Consider the following 17,556-nt stretch of genomic DNA (forward strand, 5'->3'; position numbering starts at 1 on the left):
CCAGTAGGGTTAATAGAGGAACCCATGCCCAGCGTTCCAGTCCAGGGACCCTAAGACAGACAGTCAAGTTTCAATCCCTCAAACTACTTACTGTCACCTCCCTGGACTTCTTCCTACCAACCCTGTAAGCAGACCTCTCCTACAGCTTAAGTTCACCCTCTCGCAGGGCTAGGACCTCCAGGGCTCTCTCCTGGAATCCCCAAATAAATCCTAGAATAAAAGTATAAACAAATCCCCTTCTGCCGTCCTTGGGCTTCACCTTTCAACTCTCTCGGTCCATAAATGAATACATCTGAGGGCTTTTTCCACACGCTGGAGTGACTGCAGAGTTTCTACCATTCTCCCTGCAGACTTTTTTCTACTACAAACTTTCCTCTCTTTCTACTAACCCCCAGCTCCTCCCTGCCCAGGTACAGGCAGTTCAGATTCAGAATAATACAAATCTGAACTTTCAAAAAGTTCAAGTTTGTTGAGATCCTCTTTTCCGGTTTTCGCTGAAGATAGTTTAAAGAACAGGTTAGACAAACATCTGTCAGGGACGGTTTAGGTAAATCTGGTCCTGTCTCTGTGAGGTCTCTTCCAGCCCTTACGTTTCCACGCTTGTGACAAGCCCCAGTAATAAAAGGTCAGACCTGGATGCAAACTTCCCAAAAAGTTCACGTGGTTTTAGATTACAAGTTTTGATCCAGGCATATCTCTACTTAACAGCACCTCATCTGGCTGATTAATGGTCAGTGATGAAGGTCTATGAAGACAATTCAATCTACAAAGGCAGCGATTACTGTTCATGGTCTGAGTAACTGGAGAGGTAAAAGCAGGGTGTCCCAAGGCTCTGTAAAGAATCTTGGCACCCACTTGAAAAACAAATGTTTCTTTGCATGCATAAGCAGCTAGATTTTAAAATTTCATACCTCATTTTTTATATTTCCTTGATAAAACAAAAGCAGTGAGATAGCTCAGAATATGGAATGATCACAAGCCAAATTTCATATTTTAATTAAAATGCTTTTTTAAATTGCAAGTGCACATAAGAATGTGAAAGCAAAAAAATCCCACTGTACAACTAACAGACTTCTTGCTATATAGTACAGTATACACTGCATCAACCCTTTATAATTCTCAGAAATAAGGCATTTATAACAGAATACCTATTATAATGGTAAAAATGCACCTCTTTGTGCATGTGAATGCACACATCTGGTCCAACTTCATGGTTTCAGAAATAAAGCAAGCAAATGCAATTTTTTACTATTGAATAATTCTGTTACATTACATTTCAACTACTCACAGGTTGAAGCGTTCTAATTTACAGCTGTCAAAATGCCATAAAGGCATCTCAGGCTGGGAAACCTTTCCAAAAGCATTTTATATTGAAGCCCGAGTAAACAAAATTTCATGTCTCAAAGACGATTCAAAAAGTATGTTATAGTTTTGACATAAAACCACAAAAGCAAGGAAACAAACAGCTAAGGAAAATCTCTTAATACTTGTCAAGTATCAGAGAGGTAGCCATGTTAGTCTGGATCTGTAAAAGCAGCAGAGAATTCTGTGGCACCTTATAGACTAACAGACGTTTTGGAGCATGAGCTTTTGTGGGTGAATACCCACTTCGTTTAGATGCATGTAGTGGAAATTTCAGGGCAGTGGCTACATATATATGTAAGCAACTAGCTGAGATAACAAGGTTAGTTCTCAATCTGGGGATGAGGCCTTTTCTAGCATTGATGTTGAAAACAAGAGAGGAGAAACTGGTTCTGTAGTTGGCAAGCCATTCACAGTCTTTGTTCAATCTGAGCTGATGGTGTCAATTTGCAGATGAACTGAGCTCAGCAGTTCTCTTTTGAAGTCTGGTCCTTGAAGGTTTTTTTGCTGCAGGATGGCCACCTTAAGGTCTGCTATAGTGTGGCCAGGGAGGTTGAAGTGCTCTGCTACAGGTTTTTGTATATTGCCATTCCTAATATCTGATTTGTGTCCATTTATCCTTTTCCATAGACATTGTCCAGTTTGTAGGTTTGGTTTACATAGTCTTTTAGGTGTATTTATTCAAGTTATGATTGGTGAATATAAGATAATAGACAAATTACAGTTTATAAATATATACTAACATATAATGACATCGTAAAGCTAACCTACTGCATCTGTGCAGGATTTTATTTTGCACTGTTTAATGAGAAGTTCATTATCTGACTTGTAAAATATGTATTTCCCTTAAAGTCAAAAGCTATAAGCCTCTATTGTGAACCCGCCACCAAAATGAAATTTGTTTTCAAATATACAGTGCCAAGAAATTGCTAAAATAAATCTTAACGTTTTTGAAGGGGTGGGAGAGAGTTCTCTTTGTATCCCTAATTTGCTTATTAAATAATACCAAGAAAAAATGTACTCAAAAATGCTCAGATACCAAGGAAATGGGTAAAATATCAGACCCTAGCTAGAACAGAATAGATCAGCATGCCATTATGAAATATTTAACAATAAGTATAGTAATACTTCCTAAAATGTTCATATATATATTTTATTAATACAAATGTACTGACACGCCTGGGAAATGGGCACTTTTAAAAACAAAAAAATTAATTAATTAATAAAAAGTAAAGTTTATATATTGGAAGCATCTCCTTAAACAAACTTGATACGGCAATTTATTTTCTATTTTTTACTTTACAACAATGAATATATATAGTACAGAAATAATCACATCTTACACTGACTGCTTTGGTCTTTTTATCTTGTAAGATTTGACCGATGATACTGAGCCACACATTATCTTTCCCACTTTATTGTTCAAGACGTTAATTCTCACCTGTTTCAGGGTCACTGAAGTCAGGTAAGGTAATCGTATTGAGCTGTCGTCTGTCAGCAATGGCTCTGTCTAACAGACTGCTCCCACGTCCAGAATCACTGTAACACAATATTTGAAGTACAAGTCATTTAAAATATAAAATCAAACACTGATTGTTGAGATATAATTTTTATACTGTATCACCTCACATGTTATTGTAAAAAAATGTGGATAGCAACAATCAAAGTTTAGTATTAAACATGGCCAATTATTCAGTTGAACTACTACACTAAATAAAAGGTAACTAAAAATTTAATCCATACTTATTTTAACAATTTTTGTTTCATAATAAAAATCAATCAAAATGGGCACAAAAGATACAAACATTTCAAGTGAGTCATATAACATTATAGCTTTACAAGTGAAGTACATGCTCAGACTCAAGTTATTAAACTAGTGCACAATACAGTAAATTTACATGGCAATTAATAAGATGCTGACAGTGCTAAAGAACAGACTCTAAACACATCCAAACCAAAACAAAATGTAGGACAAAGAGTTAAAGTTCAAGAGGAGCTGTGGAGATTACTAAAGAGTAAAAGAAATGCCCCAAGAGCTGAGTTTTAAGCAGGGACCAGAAGAAAAGAGGATGTTCTGCAGATGAACCAATTCAGTTTTATGCTTAGTTAAATTTAGGGCAACAACCTTTGTCTAAATACAGATGGTACAGGAGACTGGTAACGAACTACTGTAAGAATCTTTCACCTTTGTTCACTGCATCTGAGACTAGTCTAGTTTGGCAGTAACAAAGTCAATGCCACCTAGCTGGCTGATTTGGCAGCCTATGTGTAGGGCCCTACCAAATTCACAGCCCATTTCACAGTCATACGATTTTAAAAATCACAAATTTCATGATATCAGCTATTTAAATCTGAAATTTCATGGTGGTGTAATTGTAAGGGTCCTGACCCAAAAAGGAGTTTGTGTGTGTGGGACGCAGAAGGTTATTGTTGGGGGGAGGGTGTTGCAGCACTGCCACCCTTACTTCTGCGCTGGGCAGCTGGGGAACAATGGCTATTGGCCAGGAGCCCAGCTCTAAAGGCAGAGCTGCTGTCAACAGCACAGAAGTAAGGATGGACTGATATCGTATTGCCACCGTTACTTCTCCGCTGCTGCCTGCAGAGCTGGGCCCTCAGTTACCAGCCTCCACTCTCCGGTCGCCCAGCTCTGAAGGCAGCTGTGCAGAAGTAAGGGTGGTGTGGTATGGTATGGTATTGCCACCCTTACTTCTGTGCGGTTGCTGCTGGTGGGGCACTGCCTTCAAAGCTGGATGCCCAGCCAACAGCCACCACTCTCCGGCCACTCAGCTCTGAAGGCAATGCAGAACTAAGGATGGAAATGCTTCTACACCCCAAAATAACCTTGTGGACCCTCCCCCAACTCTCTTTTAGGTCAGGACCCACCCCCAATTTGAGAAATGCTGGTCTCCCCAATGAAATCTGGAGAAGAGATTTCATGGTCCGTGACACGTTTTTAATGGCTGTGAAGTTGGTAGGGCCCTACCTATGTGGAAAAAAAATTGGTCTATTAGTCCATTTCTTAGTTCACATCACAAATAAACCAACCATACAACACCTGACTGGCAATTTTAGCAGAAGGCCCAGGACTTAATGGGAATGGAGAATGAATTTCCTCTCACCCCTAAATTGTCTCTCCAGGTTGGTGGTGAGGCACATTAGCAGAACAGTGAGGGGAAGCTCGTACTGATACTGTCTGCGCCTTAAACATTCTGTGGATAAACAGATAATTTTTGTTTCTACGGCTGTTAATCTGGCATTTTTTACAGTTAATTCTCCCTTTTAAAAGGCATTTTTTCAGTAGAACCCTAAATTGTAATAGCCCCATTTAATATGGTATATGCTCTTGCCTAAGTCTCCTCTCACAACAGTAACAATTCAGAGTAATTCCATTTAATTCACCAGTATAAAATGGGGTCTAAGAGAGATCAGAATCTGGGCCAATTTTAAAATGGCCTCCTACTTTTGAATTCAAATGTATTTTTGCCCTTTTCTTTCAATTCAGCTACTAAACTCATTATAGTTTCATACGTTAAAATCAGAGTGAAAGATACTATTTCCTTTCTTTATGCAGATATTGCTAAAATGTTATCAATAAGATCTTGCTAATGACACTAATGTCATTGCTAGACTGCAATTTCCCTGCAAAGAGATGCTATTATAGCAATCTACAGGAAACAGAAGAGAATTTTCTGGGATACAGACACCTTAGCTACAGTTATTACATCCGTTGGCACATATTTTTTGGTAACAGCTATATTAATTACTTCTTCAACCCAGGAACAATGTCACGCTAAATATCGTTGAACAGAACATTTAACGTAAATTACCTTTTAATTACTGCACTGACATTCTGGGTGGTTATCTGGTTTCCTCTCATAGTTAATTCACATTTTGTATTTATTCCAAAATAAACCTGTATGTGACAATGTCCTACACTGTTCCTAATCTGGGGTGTAGCCGACCTCTTTCCTATTTAATATACAGAAATTGAATGAAAGCTATACGCATGTACACTGCATTCCCTTAATTAGGCTGAGTTGGTTTAAGGAGGGAAATACATTCTATTGTAATTATAATGAGAAAAATATAGAAAAAGAAGAGAAAGAACCAATTTAAATTTCAATATACTTTAGCAACTGGACTACAGATGCATTGCGTTTGATGCATGTATTACACCTTAATTCTACAAGCCTTATACCTTACAATATGGGAATTAAAAAGTAGCAGAATTCTAGGGATTTATAGCCAATTAGTGAGCAAACATTTACTTGTGTGCTGGAAATGACTTTCAACAAAGAACAGATTGTTTTCTTGTGTTTTACAAGATCAAAGCCATGGGAAAGAGCAGTATTAGCACTTTTATATCATGTATTCAGTTCAGTTGTTTTCATAGGTAACAGATTAATGAGGACACTGAGTCCAACCTTTTCCTAGAAAAGGTGATCTGACTGCAACCAGAGATATGTGCCATTGCAAGTCGAGCTAGTCAGGACAGGGAATTTCATTCAGCAGCACAAATTAGAAAGGGAACCCTCTTCTAATTATAACACTGCTCCATGTTCAACTACTATTGGTTTGAAAATGCAGTACGCTACATTAGTATAGGTATGTCACATCACTACAACCTGTCAGCACTGTATTAGAGAGGTATGCCACATCAGATGCTACATAAGGGAGGTGTGTGATACCATCACAACTACAATAGTGCCAATGTGATGTGATTCGCAAAATCAAGTCTCCCGTATCACAGCATTTATTCATAGCCTCTCCCCCTTCCCTGAGATCCAGTTTGATCTTGATTGTAATTTATAAAGATTTTTTGTAACTGAATTGTTAGAGCTTTTCTATCAAAATCAGCAGCCTCAAAATCCAGGTTAGTGTCAAATACGGAGACAGAGGTTCCCAGCTTCTTAAGGAGAGGTGGAAAGATCAAGAGAGTTGGCAACTATTATTATTCAGAACTGATATCAAACTCAATGTAATGAGAATACTAAGCTTTTATCGTTCAGGGCAGGTCAGAATTCCTGCTGTTATCAGGAGGAGTTGTTACTTAACCAAAGTATTTTTAGGCTAGATAGCACTGAACACATCAGGAAAGCAATGACAAAGCATGGTTAGACATCTGTGCTCCACAGAATAACTGCATATTGTAGGAAGGTATAAAGATATGCTTTCAATGTTACGTGCACAGGTATGATGCTGCAATTAAGCTTATAAGTAAATTGAAACCATTCTGCTCAGCAGAGCATTCTGTGAATTTGGATAAGAAACTCTTTTTGCCATATATAAAATGGGAATATTAGAAATATTTTTCAAATGACAAACCTACTAACAGTATCTAGACCCTTGCCAAATAGTCCTATTCTAATCTATCTCTAGCCCCTTTTCATAATGGTGTAACAATCTGAACAGAATATTTGGGCTTGTAAATATTTACAACAATCTGAAAAACAAAATCATACACACATACACACACACAGCCTATTTCCACATCTCTTTCTCAACAACTTTATTTTTAAATGAGGCATATCTTCATGAAAATAATAGATGCTTTTAAAAAGTTCATCTGCTCCTACTGCTTATTCCGACTTTCAATAAGAATGCTCTCTTTATGACATCATAACTAAATACTGTGCAGTAGATTGTGATATTACAAAATGAGGACTTTATATTCAAGCAATGAGTAACCAAATTTGTGAATGGGGGATAGGCTTTTAAAAAATGCAAGGCTGAAGATTAAAGTGGATTGGGCTCTAAACAGAGGGTTTTCATGAGAACTCAACAAGTCTTCTAAATGGATTTTTTCTTTTTAATGGAAGAAAAACAAAAATATAGTACTACTCTCCTGCATGAACTCCTCGCTCAGCAACAGGCCACCCCTGCAAATGCTTTTTAAATTGTCACACACTACAGGAATTTAGATGAAATAGAAATATTCTTTATACCGTACTATTTTTCTATAAACTACACCTAAAGCTACAACACATATAGCTAGTACAAACAAGGAATTAGACAGGTATTTGGAAGCAATACATTTTCAGGTATAAAATGGTGCCACAATGGAGGGCACAGTTCAAGATGAACCCCGTATCTCCCTTGTGGTAAAATTGCTTATATTCCCATTAGAAAGATAAATTAATCTGAAGTACCATCTGCTCGGTTAGGGTCTGGCCCTTTGCACCACTAAACCAATGTCAAGGGGCAGAGACTTGGACATGATTGGTCAAGTGCAGTTAATCTGGCAGAGCTAGTTCCTTACACCAAATGCCCCGGTTAAGGGGGCGTCCTAGAAAGGGCATCCCCTCTGCTAGGCTGAGCCTTAAGTGGTGTAAATTAGAACACTCCATAGCTTCTCTAACTTGTGGCCAGGCCAGGTCCACTAGAGACCAAAGCTCAGAATCAAGGATCCAGAAATAGCTGTCTTATGTGCTTGCATTTGCCTCTCCAAAACCATTCCTGCTCTCTAAAATATTCTCACTGGAGTAACTTATGCACAATTTCTGGCACGCCTCTCCTCCCCCCCCAGATAATAGATGATATTGGCTCTTATATTTTAGGAATAATTAGGGCTGTCGATTAATTGCAGTTAACTCAAAACTAATTATGATTAATTGCCCTTTTAATTGCACTCAAACAATAGAATACCAATTGAAATGTATTAAACCTGTCTGGATATTTTTCTACATTTTCAAATATATTGATTTCAGTTACAACACAGAATACAAAGTGTACACTGCTCACTCTACATAATTTTTTTATTACAAATATTTGCACAGTAAAAATGATAAACAAAAGAAATAGTATTTTCCAATTCACCTCAAAGAAGTACTGTAGTGCAATCTCTTTATTGTCAGAGTGTAAGTTACAAATGTTGATTTTTTTGCGGTTAAATAACTGCACTCAAAAAACAAAACAATGTAAAACTTTAGAGCCAACAAGTCCACTCAGTCCTACTTCTTGTTCAGCCAATGGCTAAGACAAACAAGTTTGTTTACATTTACAGGACATAATGCTGCCCGCTTCTTATTTATAATGTCACCTGAAAGTGAGAACAGGCATTTGCATGGAACTTTGTAGTTGGCATTGCAAGGTATTTATGTGCTAGATATGCTAAACATTCGTACGTCCCTTCACACTTTGGCCACCATTCCAGAGGACAGGCTTCCATGCTGATGACACTTGTTGAAAAAAAGTGTGTTAATTAAATTTGTAACTGAACTCCCTGGGGGAGAACTGTATATCTCCTGCTCTGTTTTACTCGCATTCTGCCATATATTTCATGTTATAGCAATCTCGGATGATGACCTAGCACGTTTGTTTTAAGAACATTTTCACTGCAGATCTGACAAAACTCAAAGAAGGTACCAATATGAGATTTTTAAATACAGCTACTACATCACTCAACCCAAGGTTTAAGAATCTGAAGCACCTTCCAAAATCTGAGAGGGATGAGGTGTGGAACATGCTTTAAGAAGTCTTAAAAGAGCAACACTCCAATATGGAAACTACAGAACCCAAACCACCAAAAAAGAAAATCAATCTTCTGCTGATTCAGATGATGAACATGAACATGCGTCGGTCCGCACTGCTTTGGATTGTTTTCGAGCAGAACCCATCATCGGCATGGAAGCATGTCCTCTGGAATGGTGGTTGAAGCATGATGGGACATATGAACCATTAGCGCACCTGGCATGTAAATATCTGATTTTACATTAAACATATCAGACTTTAACCCTTTTTCCCTTTGAAAAACAGAAATTAATGAGTCCCACCCATCTCTAATTTCTACTATGAAAGCAGAAATAAAAATTAAGATAGGCCTTTCCAGCTTTCATTATCATAAAACTTCTTATAATTAACCACCCACTTCTGTCTCAAAATTGTAGAGCAATGCATTTAAAAATACCCTTTGTAAATAGAGACCAGATATATCCCAAGAACCATCTTAGCAGTAAACCCAAGAAAAAAGATTTATGAATTGTAATTAAACTGGAATTCTTCAGTACACTGAAACTCATCAGGAGACAAAATCCAAGATTTCTTTAGCATGTTACCTAGGGTTAGTGAGATTGTAACAGGACTTCCAAATCTGTAGCATATGTTTGCAGGTAAGGAGTGCCTCATCCGGGCCTCTGCACAGGGATTCCAGTTTGGCTTTTGAAAACAGCAATCTAACAGAGAAGGGGAAATTTTTTTTTTTGAGTCACACTGAAGCAAAAACCCTTAATCTCATTTGAGAGATCCTTGCAATGAATTGAAAAAAAAAATTAGAATACAAAAGTTCCCAATAGTACCTACAGAGTACTAAACTGGAGGGGAATCTGAAATATTGACTTTATAGCACCATGCCCTGGAATTGTATTCTTTAGGTATTTTTCCTTACCATACACATCACATACAAAGGAAATCATTCTAATAGGACCCTATTTGTAAAGTAACATATGGTAACATACAACTCATTTTTTGTTGTGGAAGCATAAACACACAGTACATTAAATCTGATCTTCATAAAATTTTGCATTCATGTAGATATCTTGGTCTGAACTAGGGGGCATTCTTCAATTAAACTGTATGTTCAAAGGGGAGTCTATATTTATTTTTTTTCTTGTAATTCTCAATATGGGCTCCATTCCAGTGTCAAAATCAGCACCAAGATCTAAGACGACATTGACTACATTTAACATAGAACCCACGTATAACAACCCTTGAGAACTGTGGTGTACAAAATATTTATCTTATATACCACTGTACGTTTGACTTCATGAATTGTTTTTCAATCTTGATGGAAGTTTAGTGTTCTTTTTTATGTCTAAAAACACAAGGCTGAAATATCTGACCACAGAATACAATTTCTATGATACATCATCATTGTCAAACCAATCTAGAAAACCAATACCATCAGTGATATACTGTAAATTTGATGGAGACACAAGATGAGTGAAGTAACATCTTTTATTGGACCAACTTCAGCAGGTGAAAGAGAGAAGCTCTCAAGCTACACAGAGGTCTTCTGGGTTGAATAAAAGATATTTCCTCACCCTCCTTGTCTGTCTAATATCCTGGGACCAACATGGCTACAGCAACACTGTAAACTTGATATTGTCACAGGGCAATTACAATGAAACTCAGTGTAGTCAGAATTGAATATTTTCATATTACTTTGTGTTTCAATACACTATCCTGATGAAAACCATGGTCTTCCATTATGTGGGGTATGAGCACCCAAACAGGCACATTCACCTACAGAGGTTTAAGTCAGACATTACATTAGTCAGAACAGAACTAGATATAATGATGTTAAGTACAACCCAAAGGAGAGTGAAAAAAGCACATTGCGTCTGAGGAGACAGCTGCATTTCTTAGTTGGGATTGTGACTAGTACTTTTGTGTGCGGGAGGGTGGGGGTGGGGAGCAAGGTAGTAGGTAAGTACCCTGGTAGACAATAAGTGAAAGAATTTTAAAAGCTTAACTGTGAATCACTCTGGCAAAGAGGAAAATTGCACAGTGCCATACATAATAACTACTTTTAACAATGATCAGCACTTAAAAGTTTTCTTTGTTAACTACAATGGAAAATTGGAAATGGCCATATTGGAAATGACACTATTGGATTAGAAAGGATAAAGGGAAGAGAGCGTGACAAGGAAAATCTACCTTCACTCTGCATTATGTTGTCATCAAGAGAAGGTCAAACTCAGGTTTGATTTGAATTTAAGATGTTTCCTAACAGAGTTCAAAATGGCATCTTGCACTATGGCTCATATAGGGAAACCAAGGATAGATGCAAATGATGTTACTATCATAATTAATTACTACAGAAAAGAATTAAGGTGACTATTTTTAACTGCTCCTTTGCACAAAATGTCAAGATGTCCTTTCAGCTGCATTTTTCATATATGTTATGTTAGAACATGGCACCCTATCAGTTACACTTGCAGTGACTGACTCAATTCCATGATATATAAAATGGGGATAGCAAAGAATCCTGTGGCACCTTATAGACTAACAGACGTTTTGGAGCATGAGCTTTCATGGATGAATACCCACTTCGTCAGATGCAAGTGGGTATTCACCCACGAAAGCTCATGCTCCAAAACGTCTGTTAGTCTATAAGCTGCCACAAGATTCTTTGCTGCTTTTACAGATCCAGACTAACACGGCTACCCCTCTGATACTTGACAAAATGGGGACAGTACTTCTTTAATAGCTTTCAGGGGCATTAGAACGATAAATTCAGTAAAGTGCTTTGAGATCCTCAGATAGAAGTTCTAAATATTCACAATTGTGTAATTAATGCATGATTATCTCTCTGTCAAATTTCAGTAACATTATCAGTTATCAGAGTTGTAGCTGTGTTAGTCTGTATCAGCAAAAAAGAACGAAGAGTACTTGTGGCACCTTAGAGGCTAACAAACACACACACTAATAAAAGTGAATGTGATTTAATGTATTGATGGAAGATTCAAATACTAAGAACTTTTGCTTGGACTATATTTTATCTGTCGGCTTTCATAGTTCTAATCTGTGCATTAAAAACAACATCGTTTGCTATCTTTCTATAGCACCAGACCGAAAAAAATCTCTCTAGAATCAAGATAGGACAATACCGGTGGATATCTAGATTTTGTATGGCTTAAACGGTATAGAAAAAACAAGTTCAGAGCACACAGCTTAAGAGAAGTCATATGCAATACATCAAACTGACAAAGAACTTCTAATTAACATTAAATAACAGCTTTCAAACACTTGACTCAGGATACAGTGTTGAAAAGGTGTGGGCTGAATTAAAGGAAGGCAGATGCAGAGAACAATGGAGGATTTAGTGTGCAGACTTGAAAAGAAAGAGTAGCAGTAACACCTGCAAGGTAGGCAAGAAGTAATGACAATGGAAGCAAATGGGAAAGAAAACTTGATCTTAGAATATAGCACACACAAAACACAGTAAAATGTCCATGAAATTTGAAAAAGAATCTTGGGCTAAATTGTAAAGAAACAGAAAATGAAATCACCACCACCCTTTTTAAAGCAATCATCAATTAAAAGGAGGGCACAATAGTCACTTCAAGGCATGAAGAAACAACGGAACTCCCTTGTAATTTCTTACTGGGATGGTCAACTAAACCAACGTAAGTGAAATAAGCAGGCAGGCTGTATTTGTTAAATGAAAATTATTCCAAAACTTCTTTTGCTCTAAGCTCCTGCCTAATTTAGTTTAGCAGAAAAACTATAATAGATATCACAGATACTTTAGCAGGTGAATGGGTATGTTAAGATGCAGTAAACTACAGTACAAAAAAGACAAAAAGTATCTACTGATTAGAAAAGAGCCAAAAACAATGGAACAAAAGAGATTTAATAGCCTGAAACTACTGCAAAGTGAAGTCATACTGGGAAAATGTTGAGAATTACAATAATGATATAAATGAGAAACAAGCCTGAGAAACGGCATCAAAACAAAAATCAAGTCCTCTAGTTGGGTGGATTGTATTTGATTTTTTTTAAATGGTTACAACAGAAAAACTTATCGTAGGTTTCAAAAGTTCTTAATCACAAATTCACTTGGTCAAAAAAATATTGCAGTGTGTATGAATCAGAGAGTAAATATGTCATAGTCCAAGAAGTTGATCAGGAATGTTATTGAACAAAATAAGAGCAGAATCTGCTACACAAAAATCCAAGTACTGAAGAGCACTAGGAAAAAAAGACACAAGCAGGGCACTCAAATCTAATAGGATTTAATATATTAAATCTGAATCCTTCCTACGTGAGGCACAAACAATGCTCCACTATCTGTACTGCCCAACCAGGACCTCTCTTGTGCATACCTTCTATGTTAAGCGCCATAAATATTCCCTCTCTAAGTACACTTCAACAGAGGGGGTTCTTTCAGTCAGTATTATTGTAGCGTTCCTCCCACTCCCCAGTCAAAGCAGACTCTTTAGCTTCATTCTTAACACATGCCAGCTTTCACAAGCTTTGCTGGTGACTTGGTTTTCACTGGCAGTTTTCCAAGTTTTAACTTTTTTATTAGCAGCGAAGAGTCCTGTGGCACCTTATAGACTAAGAGACGTTTTGGAGCATGAGCTTTCGTGGGTGAATACCCACAAAACGTCTGTTAGTCTATAAGGTGCCACAGGACTCTCTGCTGCTTTTACAGATCCAGACTAACACAGCTACCCCTCTGATAACTTTTTTTTATTGAGTCTCACATCTTTGTTTGTAATGTGAGATGTTACAACACCGTCTTTGGGTGTTAACTTCTCTGTCAAAGGCTTCTTGTTGGGTTGGTCCATTTAGCAGTACTGCCAGCCCCAAATGTTTAAAAATCAAGAGTCAGGCTCACCAAAAATAATGAGATTTGGCTTCATGTAAAAATAACAGATTTGGTGTTCTTTTGTTTGCCTTCTGCTTTTTGAGCCCTTAGGGTGCACTAGGATCACACTTTAGGAAACGTTCTTCACAATCATGAGCGCTAGAAACTTACTTTCTCTTTAAGAATGAAGGCTGAAATAATCACATATCCACTTGACTCCAGAAGCTTGGGCTTTCAGGAAAACAATAATTATCATGAGACTAATGACAAAATCATGGCAACACTGATTATCTCTTGACAGTATTCTGCCTATCACGCTCTTCGTTCTATTTCTGTTGTTCAGATTTTTCCTTGTTTGTTCTTAACAGACTCTTGGCTGGTCTAAATTTGCCACTTAGAACCCTGCTGAGTTTTGATAAAGTATTTTACTAACATCTCTTTCAGCATCAGCTTCTTTGGTGATGTTATCTATGAATTTCCTTGTCTCATCTTGTGCTGCTTTTTACTGCTTTGTCCTCTGTTTTGTGCAATTTTCCCCCTATTAAATGATTAGTGCACAAAAATATATTGAAATGTATTGAAAGGCAAAGACATAACATCATGGATGGTAATCTGTTAATTTATATTTGATATAGTGTAGCGGGGCGACCAACCGCTCCAGCCTGGAAGGGGTTGGAAAAGCCCTGCAGAGGGCTGGGGCTGGGCCAGGTAAAACTCTGGCTGATTGGGGGAAGTGGCTGCAGCTGAGGCCACGCCCCAAACTGAGCAACAGGGCCTTATAAGAAGGCCAGGGAAACCAGAAGCAACAGTCTCTCTCTGTTTGTACAGGGAGAAGGGCCTGGCTGCAGGGAGCGAGAGACAAAGTACCTGAGTGGAACAGGGCTGGGGAAAGGCAGACTAGCTGGGGAGCTCCAGCCTGGAACAGGTACTGGGGGTTGCAGAGGACAGCCCAGGGGTAGGCAAAGGCTGCAGGTCCAAACTCAACCTTGCCAGTGATGAGTGGCTGATACTGCAGTCTGCCCCAGGGCGTGGGGGCTAGACGATGACTGGCAGTAGCTTTATACTGAGGAGAGGTGGGAACAGTGGGTGGGGGTTCCCTGGGGAGGGGAGACCCTAAGACTGAGGGGATTACTGCTAGGGGGCAGCACCCCAGGTAAAAAGGCACCAGGTCTAGGAAGGGACACAGGGGCCAGGAGAGGCGGATCACCGGCCTGCAGAGGGCGCTCCAGAGCTGGAATGAGCTAATTCCCAGGAGTCACCAGCAGGAGGCACTGCAGGGATGAGTCCACTCCTCTACATATAGATTAAATCAAAAAGGAAATAAAATATATGAACAGTTTCCTTAAACGCAGACAGCAAGCTGGATTTAGTTTGATACCTCCAGACAATAAAATGAATATGGAAAAGCTCAGACATAAGGTTAGAACAACTAGAGAGCTGTCTGAATGGAGAGAATCTTTTGTTTTGAAAATAAGACGCAAAGGTGGGGCTAAGAGGTTCACTTGCAGTGTTGGCACCAAAAATACAAAAAACAAAAATCTAACAATTTGGGATAGTTGGTGGCACTTGGATCAGAGAAATCTCACTCAGTCTGTAGGCAGCTCAATAACAATTTTCATTTTTTGTGAAAACAAAATTCCATAGGGATTTTCCTGAATTGGGGAAAGCCCAGGAGCTAAATATGTTGCACTGCTTATAATTATGGACAGGACATTCAGGATTCAGCCCTGCAAATCCTGGATGTAAATCTCACAGGGACATTCCTTCCCACCTTAGAAATCACCATGGCAGAATGATTCATAAATTGGAGAACTGCTCTGAAATCAATTAAATAAATTCAAGGAAGACAAGTGTCAAGTCCTATACTTATGAAGCAAAAATAAAATGCACAAATACAAAATGGCAAATAACTGGCTAAGTAGCAGTACTACAGAAGATGATCTGGGGTGTATGGGGGGGTATAGGGCATCACAAATTAAGCATGAGCCAACAGTTTGATGCTCAGTGTTGCCAACCTCAAGAGATTAAAAGTCATGCGCCAGACCCCTCAAGAGATTAACAATTATCAGGTTAGACCCCAAGAGTCACGAGATTGGCCCAGAAATCATGGAGTGTTTCTTTTTTTAAGATTATGTTGTGGTTTTGGTCTGTCTTTTGATATTTGAATCCTCCTGCCTGTGTCCAGTGTGTGGGGGGGAGGGAGAGAATTAGCTTTGACCATTCTTCCACATTTACTGGGTAAGGTGATTTTGGCCCCTACTGCTGGAGCTCTCACCCCCACATCTGCCTGCCCCTGCCCAGCAATTAATCCTGCCCGACTGTGTCCACATCAGTCCCACAACCCACCAATTCAATCCCCATCCCCAGCCTCACATCTGCTTTTACTACAGTTCTGTACCCCTTCACCCAGACCTGTGAGGCTGCAATAGGGTCCCATCTCCTGCTTCCCAGGCTGGTGGGGGCGGCTCCAGGAACTCTTAATCTCTTCATACACTTCCCAGGCCAGGAGCTGCAAGGGGATGGGGAAACAAACAGAGGCACCCTCCTGTTCATCTTTATCACAGGAAGAGTGAGGGGAAGAAGGGAGTAGAGTTGTGCTGAGCTCTAGTATCCTCTGAAATCTTGTCACTTACAAAAAAAATCATATGGGTTGGCAATACTGGATGCTGTTGAGAAAAAGGTAAATGTCATTCTGGGCACACGTAGTCTAGAGAAGAAATGACTAGGGGAGGCACATGGTAACAGTCTTCAAATACATAAAAAGTTATTGTAAAGAGGACAGTGATCAATTGTTCTCCATGTCAACAAAGGGCAGGACAAGAAATAATCAGCATGGTTTTCAGCAAGAAAGATTTAAGTCAGATATTGAGAAAAGCTTTCTATCTATAAGGATAGAACTTAGCTGCCTTCAAACAACATGACTGGAACAACACAATTCCAGTCATGAATATTCATGAAGCATGAGAGCTCGATAGGAAGCAGTCAGGAGAAAAAGGAAGGGGGCAGTCAGTTTGCTGCAGGACTTACACACCTACTGGCTGCACTGGGAAGAGAGGCTGCAGGAGAGAAGGATTCAATACACAGCAATACTGCAGCCCTAATCATGCCTCCTCCTCCTTGGCCTGCCAGACCCATCCCACCAATTGAGCTACCAGAGGGGAAGCTCCAGCTACCATAGCTTCTCCAAAGCAAACTTTCCACCATAAAGCCAGCATAAAACAGGACTGAATTTGGCTCACAGTGGTTCAAGTCACTAAGCTGCTGCTTGTCTCTCTTCAAATGCTACAATCCAATGTGCTCACATTCTTCTTCGATCCTATCTACTAGGTATTTATCACTCGTTACTATGGTACTCGGAGCCCTCGAGTTTCATAACTCCTTGATTTTCATTCTGTATGGTACTTACCACATTCAGGTCATGAAGAACATAAGAAATGTCATGTTGTGTTGCCACAGAGTTAAGTCAACCATTCTTGGCAAGTGACAAAGAACGATGCACATTCAAAGAAACTAGCATTTAAAAGCTATTTCAAGAAAAGGTACCTGTCTTCACTGTGTGATGAAAAAAGTAATTTTGTACCCCAAAGTAACTGACTTTTCTTGTATTACATTCTATACAATTGAAAAATGAGACCATTACAGAATTCCAGATAGTCTCTTTGAATAATGCAACAGTTTGTATTTCTAATCTAGCTAACCTTTAATATGCTTTGCAAAGCATTTTTATGATGAATACATGATAGTATCAAACTGGAAAAGATTAGGAAAGAACAAAAGTAAGGCAATAATTCTCTCCAACTTTCATATGGTTGTAGGAAAAGTATATTAATTAACGGTATTGAATAAGAAAAATTATACTGATGCACAAAACAACAACTTTG

At 38.7% G+C, this 17,556-nt stretch overlaps 1 protein-coding gene across 5 annotated transcripts in view; it reads right to left on the minus strand.

The window, feature by feature from the left end:
* Positions 1-17,556, minus strand: part of TTC7B (tetratricopeptide repeat domain 7B) — a 336,047-nt gene that overhangs the window by 91,240 nt on the left and 227,251 nt on the right. For all 5 annotated transcript variants that reach the window (XM_032766516.2, XM_032766515.2, XM_075065637.1 and 2 more), the window contains 2 exons: positions 9,417-9,533; positions 2,804-2,901 (listed from right to left, as the gene is read on the minus strand). In XM_032766516.2, coding sequence (XP_032622407.1) covers positions 2,804-2,901; positions 9,417-9,533 — 215 coding nt within the window. The remainder of the gene's footprint in view (positions 1-2,803; positions 2,902-9,416; positions 9,534-17,556) is intronic.

This window comes from Chelonoidis abingdonii, chromosome 4, assembly GCF_003597395.2.
Source record: "Chelonoidis abingdonii isolate Lonesome George chromosome 4, CheloAbing_2.0, whole genome shotgun sequence".
NCBI classification, from domain to species: Eukaryota; Metazoa; Chordata; order Testudines; family Testudinidae; genus Chelonoidis; species Chelonoidis abingdonii.